Source organism: Globicephala melas, chromosome 2 (genome assembly GCF_963455315.2).
Source record: "Globicephala melas chromosome 2, mGloMel1.2, whole genome shotgun sequence".
Taxonomy (NCBI): domain Eukaryota; kingdom Metazoa; phylum Chordata; class Mammalia; order Artiodactyla; family Delphinidae; genus Globicephala; species Globicephala melas.
Genome location: NC_083315.2, coordinates 85692665 through 85701886, shown reverse-complemented (window position 1 = coordinate 85701886; position 9222 = coordinate 85692665). Strand labels below are relative to the sequence as shown.

Genomic DNA, 9222 nt, shown 5'->3' with positions numbered 1-9222 from the left:
AAAAATATTCCCCAATAAAGTCATGAAATACTGTATTAGACAATACCATTTTTGTCGACAATCATTAGTGTAAAGTAGGCAGAATCTAAAAAAAAAAAAAAAAAAGTAATGCTTCAGATGAAGGAAAGATTATGAAACTATAAAAGAGACAAAGAAAGTCTCTGGGTGTCACAGGAGATTTGAAATAACGCAAATGCCAACTAAAAAAATTCAGACTAATATTTGAATTAATGAAGCCAGGACACAGCTATGTATTTTGTGGCAATCTTTGCAATACTTCTTTTCCACTAACTGAAAGCAAGGATCAAAATCTTGAGTACGGATTTCCAGGAAAACTATGTGTAGAGTAAATCTATAGCCTCATTCAACATGGCTAATTTCAAAAATTAAATCTGGCTGAGCATACGTACGAATCATCAAGGTTTATATGTTTTTCTAGATGAATCTCAAATTATGTCAATATAACATTTCTACATTATGAATTTAAAAATAATTCATAACAATTCTACAGACCATATGCAAGTTTATTTAAATAACTTAACACTGCACAGAGAGCTAATTTATAAGTATAAAAATAGGTGGTTTAGCAACCAAATACAAGCACCACACAGAAGCAGATTACACATACACGATTAGCCCTTTAGAAGACTAAGGCAACCTTAGTATCTCAAGTAATTTTATGAGAATACTTTACTCATATGATAGTCAGACGTCATTAAAACATCTCAAAATATGCAGAACCCACAAATATTTTTCAGTATGAAGTCTTCTCTTCCAGTTTTCTTATCAATATATTAATGATTCTTCTTAAATACTGTATAACAGTTAGTCTAGATTGACAAATGGGCTATCAAAGCCACTATCTTGTTGGTTAGACAGAGGAGCAATTAATTTTCTTGAAGACTGTGGACACACTGCAGATGGTACTGTACTGCTCAGCTTTTTGAAATCTGACTTTAATATATCAGCCTTATGATGAGGTGGGTGTCCAAGAGTCATGCTGATCTTCCCTGGCAGGGAATACGTGGTTTCTTCTGACAGGTCTGGAGCATGACCTCTTTGACATTTCATAGGTTGATGAATCATACTGTTTTTCTCTGAATCTAAAGGAAAACTTGCTGCTGAAAACTGTTTGAAATTAACAGATTCGTCCAGCATATCCAGAGTTTCTTGTGGCCTATCATGCAAAAATGACACTTCATAATTGTTGCAGGGTAGAGCGGCACTGTTGGAATGCCAGCTTACAGAGTCACTGAGGTCCCCTCCATCCTTTACCGGAGTTTCCTTAACACCCAAACTTTGACTTTTCTCAGATGCAGCATTTTCACTTGCCATCAGTGGATTACACTTGTATACTTTTAAACCAAGTCTTTCATTAGGACTTCGAAAAGTTATATGCGTGGACTCGGATTCAGAAAGACTAGGGGTATATCTAGGTGAGGGTTTATTTCCGAAGGATCCGAGAAAGGGGTGTGCAGTTGAGTGCTGGAGTGATTCAGAGACAGTATCACCGAGGAGGTCTATCTTCTTGTGCAAACCAAAGCCTCTTTCACCTTTGCAAGGAACAAACTCAGGAGAAACATTCCTTGGCAAAGTGTCTAGGTGTTTGTGACTGTTATCCCCGAACTGAAAGCGTGGATGTGACTCTTTGGAATGCTCATGCTTTCTGTCCCCGTGCTCTGCGTCCTCTAATCGCCTTTGTAAGTTACAGGCAGCCCTCCTCTTAGGAGCTTGGTCACACATACTTCTAGGGATAGTTTTTATACTGTTTGATTTGCTTTCACTGTGACACGATATATTCTGATTCACATCATTTCTTTTTGATTTTTCAACTCCAGTCAGCATCTCTGAAGTCAGAGGCAATACTATTGTATACAAGGGAACACAAAATTAGGGGAAAACAAAATTAGGAGAAAATTAACACTGAAAGAGGAGAAAAAATATATGTTTTTATGTATTTCCAAGGGATGCATATATATTTTAATCATTCTCAAAGAAAATACATCAATGCTGGACATTTAAAAATATTCTTTTACGTATATCTATTAGATAAAGCTGAGTAATTCTGTTAATGAAATCTGTTATTATTGCTATCCACCTGCTGTATTATTTTCTGTAATAGTTGGTACAGCATTTCAAGAGCCAACTGCAACATTTCCAGTCTTGCTGCTCTGATGTCAAATATGGAGTTTCTGATGGAGAAAGTTTGGTGGAAGAACCCACCCAACCCAAGACAGACAGACACAGACACACAGACACACACACACACACACACATCCCTCTCACACACTTTCTCTCTTTTTCTCAAAGCTAAAATAGTTTCTGATTTAATTAGCTAAGACACTAAATCTGATCAGAAGCAGAACAGCCACACAGCATAGAATCAGAGGCATCATATCTCAAAGTAGGGTACCCTGGTCCTTAAAGTCTCTGAAAAGGGTTTGTTTCTGCTGGGGACATTATTCATTATTTGCAGTTGCCCCAAATCTAGAAAACTCTTTTCTTGTTATATGCCACTGCCCTTCTATAGCCAAGGTTCACATCGCCATTCCAAAATTTACACAAATAATCTCTGTGCTTTTATTTGAAGAACGTTTACCAACATCAATCTTGGGAATTCCTGAACAGTCTTTGCTTCAAGCTTTCCAGAAGTGCAAAAACCCCATTTCCTCACAGATATGTTCAAATCCTCCCAGTGTGACTGGGAATTTACTAATTTTTTTCATGTTTTTCCATCAGCTTTTGATTCATATATTCTTAAGTTATTTTATTTTGAACAGAAAGAATTCATTTATAGCTTCTTGGGAGGTTGCTCCTCTATCATTATGAACTATCACTTTGGTCGGTTTAATGCTAACTCTAATTTACCTAATATTGTATTTAACTCTATAATTTATCTAATATCAACATTGCATTGCTTGGTATATCACTTTCCAGCCCTTTATTTTGAATTTTTGACAATGTTCTTATCTGGAATAACATATGTCTAGAATATTTAAAACTGTTTGAAAATTGTGGTCTTTTAATAAGTGAGTTTAACCAATTCACATTTAGTGTGACTGCTGATGTTTCAACCTACTATTATTTTCTATTTACCCATGCTTTCTACATGTATTTTTCCTCTTTCTAGATTATTAGATTGAAACGTTTTCTTCCAAGTTTTACCCCTACTACTTTGAAAATTATATATTCTATTTCTCTATTAGTTAGCCTTAAATTTTTATACACATACTTAAACTTGTATTTTTCTAGCAATCTCTAGAGTTATCAGTATCTACATCTTCTCCTTGAAAATAGTATAAATCTTAGCATATTGTTAGTTTCCTCTATAATATCCTCCTACATCTTTCTGAGAATACTGTATTTTTCTAACATTCTCAGGTCCTGTTGTTTGTTCTATTAATTCTATCTTTTTAGGTATAAGTTCTGTTGTGGATTTTTTTTTTTTTTTGCTTTGTCTTATTTTGAGTTTGGTATCTTTCTTCATGGTGCTGGCTTTCTATAAATATGTGGTAATTCTTGGTTGAATGCTTATCTTTCAGATGTCCTGAGTACAGTATCTGCTGCTTGTTTAAAGGAGTTGGAAGTGGAGTGGGAAGGAATGAGCAGCAGGGTAGAAAGACCTGATACCTGGTACTCTGGGATTTGGGCTCTCAGTTCCTCCTCGGTGTGGCTAGCCACCGAGAGCACTGCCCAGTTCCCAGACTCTCTGTTCCTGTTGCTCTTACCTAGCGCAATCTGAGGTTCAGGAAGAAAGATAAGTAGAAATAAAGAGGGCAATCCCACCTGGTTTCAGCTGCTCTGGAACACCAGCTAATTACCCCATTGGTATCCCCTAGGCTTACTACTTCTCCTGGAACATACCACCTTCACACGTAGAACAGTTTCAATATTGCTCCCACTTGTAACTATCATCTTCTGGGAGTTTTGAACTGAGGTTTCCATCTTCAGTTTACAGTGTTTGCCTTCTTTCAGGGATTTCTCACAGCCTCTGATTTATCAGTTGTAACTTTTAAAAGCTCAGTTATAATTTCTTCCTTTTCTCCTTCTATACTGTCGTTTAAAATCTTTTCTATCATTTCTAGGGATGGAAGCAGCAGGAGGAAGCTGGTGGGTAAGCTCAGTCTGACTACCTGAACTGGAAACTCTACACGGTTTTTTGGTAAGTTTCCAGTTTAAGTAAAACATGCACACAATAGGATAACTCAGCTCTCACTCCTTACATTCTCTACTCTCATACTAAAGATATTAAATATCTAAAAAAGAAGGAGAGAAAAATCCTTCAAGTAACTCATTTTGACATACCTGACTGTGTCGTTTTGCTCTGGAATCTATTAGAAATAGGTGTTTCCAGCAATTTTGCCATCGTAACAAGTTTGCTAGCAGCATTCATAATCTTTTTCTCAGCCCTGTGGGGAATTCCAGAATATGAAATTAATACAGTATAAAGGAAAAAAGAAGTTTCCTTAGCCCCAGGATTTCTGTTTTCCTATATGCTCTGCCACCACTTAGGGCAGCACAGACATTAAGCCTCTCTTAATCCCTAATGGCTCATCATGTAGACACAGTTAATTCTGTGGCTAAGGAAAATGCTTAGAAAATGACAACATGCTGTCCTGGTACTCTCAGGACACGCTGTTCAGACAGAACTTACCCTTCCTCTTTTCCATCATCCTGCAAAATCTGCTGGAGGCAAATCAAATAATATTTGCGCATCTTTCGGGAGGTTTCTTGACGTTCTCGCAATACCTCTGCTTTTACCATTTCCGCAGCTCTTTCCTTACTCTCCTGAATATAACGAAGCATATCACCTGGGGGCGGGGGGAATCCCCACAAAATGCACGTTTATTAGCAGTTTTTCCAAAACAGGAGAGGCAGACTTCAGACCAATTTTCTGGGAGATGAAGTGACTGGATGTATAGTTTAAACATTATAGTTTTCTACAATCATTAAAATGGAATATTTCCGGTCACCATTTTGGTAGACTCAAAGCAGGAGTAATCCAAAAGTCCTTTTACAATGATGACAGACATATATGGTAACATGGCATATCCCCCAGGGAAACTGTCATATTTTGAAACACTGAAGCAAGCAGTTATCATTAATATGAGGCACAGATATTTATACATTTCAATTACATATTACGTCTAGTTAAGACAGAGAAAAAAGAAATATACAGAAAGGGTAAGGCAGAAAGGAAGAGAGAAGCAGACAAAGAAAGAGAGAAATGAGGTAATATGAGCTGGATTCATATTCTTCTGTTTATTTGTGCTCTGAAAATCCATGTTTCATTATTTATTCAATTTTCTGGCAGCACTTTTGAGTATCCAACTAAATATAATACTACAATCCATGAGAGATACGTACAAAATGCTATTGCAGGGAGAAAGATGAGACTTATGATGCCTCCTGAAATTTACATTTAAAAATAGTTCACAGCTTTCAAGTCTTCCTTTTATGTTTAACTCAGTGTGCTTTGATTGGAACTACCACTATTTAAGGTTAACATTTTGTTCTAAATCCAGGACTACATCCTCCTTCTAGAATATTATCATCCCTATTATATTAAGGATTCCAACTCATAATGGAATCTCCCTCAATATCGGTAAGCTCTTCCTGAAAATTACACATTCTATGCAAAAATGCTAAGTGGAAGACTATTTTTCATTACTTCAAGTGGGAAAAATTTTGATGGAGTACATGTCAGAACAAAACTTCCAACCAACTTCTAAAATGTAAAACAATACACATAAATACACAACAAGTTATCATGTTAGGATGAAAAAGAAAAGCTTAAAATTTCACTTTCCAATCACTATAATTGTTAACAAAAAGTAAATTTCTTTCTAGTAATATGTACTCTGTTAGTACTGGCAACAGCTAAGAAGCACATTCTCTATACTGATACTGAGTGGGCTTTTCAAAACATCTCCACCATGATTCTGATGATCCACCAATTATATTTGGAACTTGAGACCTTTCCCACTCATTCTGTTTAAAATGAATGCAATTTTAGTAGGTAAATATACATTTCTTGTACATAAACACTGGTATTGTTCTGGGACATACATACCAACTATGCAATATTGCAATTAAAAACCAGGAGGTATTCTACTGGGAAAACATAAACCACAGAAATGTTCTGCAGGATATGCGGCACCACCTAGTACTACAGGACTTGATAAATAAATTTACATCTATGATATAATCCATTATGAAAATAATAGAGACAACAGAACAATTCCTAATTACATCCATTTTTCATGGTCCTTAAAAGTTTATGGAAGAAAGTAGTAATTGCTCATTTAAACTCATATGACATTTTCTTTGGTAGTAGTTATTTAAGTTGTAAGATTATGAAATTTTTAGTTTAATATTAGTGTCCAAGAAGAAAAATCTTGGAAGCAGTTCAAGACGGCGGTACAGGAAATCCTGAACTCACATCCTCCCACGGACACACCAAATCTACAGCTACATATGGAACAACTGTCTCTGAAAAAGACCTGAGAACTAGCCCAAGAGCCACCCCACACAAAGGACAAAGGGGACACATCAAGGTGAGTAGGAGATGCAGAGACACAATCTTGCCAAAACCTTCACCCTTGGCATGACATCCCACAATCAGGAGGAATATCACAAAAACAAAGCTTCTCCCTGAGGAGCAAGGGGTTTGAGCCCCACATCAGGTGCCCCAACCCTTAGGACCTGCTCCAGAGAGATGAGTCCCCAAAACACCTGGCTTTGAAAACTAATGGGGCTTACGTCCAGAAGACACAAAGTGCTGTAGGAACCTGAGATTCCACTCCTACAGGACTCATGCACAGACTCACTCAACTCAGGAACCCAGTGCAAAAACAGCAGCATTAAAAATGCCTAGACCTTATGTTAAGGGAGATGTACTTGCTGATCTTAAAGCATCTGCCAGAAGGGCAGGATCTGTTAGAACTCTCCCAGGGAACAGCGGTGCTGGAGGGAACGATTTTTGACTCTTCTACCTTACTAGTATTGGCCCTGGCAGGCACCATTTTTACACTCTCCCTCTACCTTGCTAGAGCCACTTGCCCCACCCTTGGACTCCATGGTGGCCCCACCATGCCAAACCCAGCCTGGTGTTCCACTGAAGCCCCACCACACCAAACCCAGCAGGTGTGCACAGTTCACACAGGGGACACCCCTTGAACACCTGGCTCTGGTGGCTAGAGGGCTTGCATTTCTGGACCCCACAGGACTGAAACAACTGGAGAGATAATTCTTGGCAAGCTACAACCCCCAGGACACTGCACAGACAGCAGCCTGAAACACACCCCAGTCTTCCTGTGACCACTCCTTCAAGACTGGGAGAGGTAGCTGTTACATAGAAATAAACACAGAGAGTCAAGCATAATGAAGAAACAGAGAAATATGTTCCAAATGAAAGAACCAGACAAAACCCCAGAAAAAACCCTTAATGAAAGGGATGTAATTTACCTGATAAAGAGTTCAAAGTAATGGTCATAAAGACGCTCACCAATAAGAATGAACACAGAGGGAACTTCAACAGAAAAATAGGAAATACAAGAAAAGTTAAAGAGACTCACTTCAGATGTAAGGACATATACAGGCTAAAAGGGAAGGGATGGAAAAATGTTTCATGCAAATGGAAACCAAAAGAAAGCTGGAGTAGCTTAGCAAATTCCTAAAATTTGTGTGGAATCACAAAAGATCCCAAATAGCCAAAACAATCTTGAAAAAGAACAACAAAGGCTGGAGGCATCATGCTTCCTGGTTTCAAACTACAACACAAAGCTATAGTAATTAAAACAGTTTGGTATTGACATCACAGACAAACAGATCAATGAAACAATATACGGAGCCCAGAAATAAACCCCCTCACACATGGTCAATTAATTTACAACAAAGGAGGCAAGAATATACAATGGGGAAAGGACAATCTCTTCAAAAAATTGTGATGGGAAAACTGGGTAGCCACATGCAAAAGAATCAGACTGGACTACTTTCTTTATACCATAAACAAAATCAACTCAAAATGGATTAAGGACTTGATTGTAAGACCAGAAACTATAAAACTCCTAGAAGAAAACACTGGCAGTAAGCTCACTGACATTGGTCTTAGTGATATTTTTTTGGATCTAACTCCAAAAGCAGTGGCAATATATACAAAAATAAACAAGTGGGACTACACCAAACTGAAATGCTCTGCAGAGCAAAGGAAACCATCAACAAAATAAAAAAGGCAACCTATTGAATGGGAGAAGATATTTGCAAATTATATATCCAATAAGGATTAATTTCCAAAATATACAAAGAACTCATACAACTCAATAACAACAAAAAACAATCAATCTGATTAAAAATGGGCAGAAGAGCTGAATAGACAGGTTTCCAAAGAAAACATAGATATGGACAACAAATATATGAAAAGATGCTCAACATCACTAATCATCAGGGAAATGCAAATCAAAATCACAATAAGATATCACCTCATACCTGTTAGAATGGCTACCATCAAAAAGACTAAGAAGTGTTAGTGAGCATGTGGAGAAAAGGGAAACCCTATGCATTGTTGATGGGAATGCAAACTGGTACAGCCACTATGGGAAACAATATGGAGATTCCTCAAAAAAAGAAAAATAGTACTACTATATGATCCAGCAATTTCACTTCTGGGTATTTACCAAAAGAAAATGAAAACACTAATTCGAAAAGATACACGTGTGCCTATGTTCATTGCAGCATCATTTACAATAGCCAAGATAGCCAAACAACTTAAGCGTCCATCAATGGATGAATGGATAAAGAAGATGTGGTACATACATACAATGATACTACTTGGCCATAAAAAAGAATGAAATTGCTTGCCATTTGTGACAACCTGGGTGGATCTTGAGGGCATTATACTAAGTGAACTGTCAGACAGAGAAAGACAAATATTGTATGATTTCACTTATATGTGGAATCTAAAAAAACAAAGCAAATAGAGAACAGACTGGTGGTTGCCAGAGGGGAGAGGGTTGGAGGGTGGGAAAAATGGGAGAAGAGGGTCAATAGGTACAAATTTCCAATCATAAATAAGTCATGGGGATGTAATGTACAGCACGGTGACTATAGTGAATAATATTGTACAGTAGTCCCCCCTTTTCCGTAGGGGATACATTCCAAGACCCCTAATGGATGCCTGAAACCAAGTACTGAACCCTAAATATACTACATTTTTTCCTATAC

At 37.4% G+C, this 9222-nt stretch overlaps 1 protein-coding gene across 1 annotated transcript in view; it reads right to left on the bottom strand.

Moving 5' to 3' along the window:
• Window positions 1-515: 515 nt before the first annotated feature.
• CEP152 (centrosomal protein 152) overlaps window positions 516-9222 on the bottom strand; it is a 96206-nt gene continuing 87499 nt past the window's right edge. Inside the window, exons 25-27 of the mRNA XM_060293569.1 lie at window positions 4655-4811; window positions 4306-4409; window positions 516-1865 (exon numbers count right to left, since the gene is read on the bottom strand). Of these exons, the coding sequence (XP_060149552.1) occupies window positions 826-1865; window positions 4306-4409; window positions 4655-4811 (1301 nt within the window). The 3' untranslated portion in view covers window positions 516-825. The remainder of the gene's footprint in view (window positions 1866-4305; window positions 4410-4654; window positions 4812-9222) is intronic.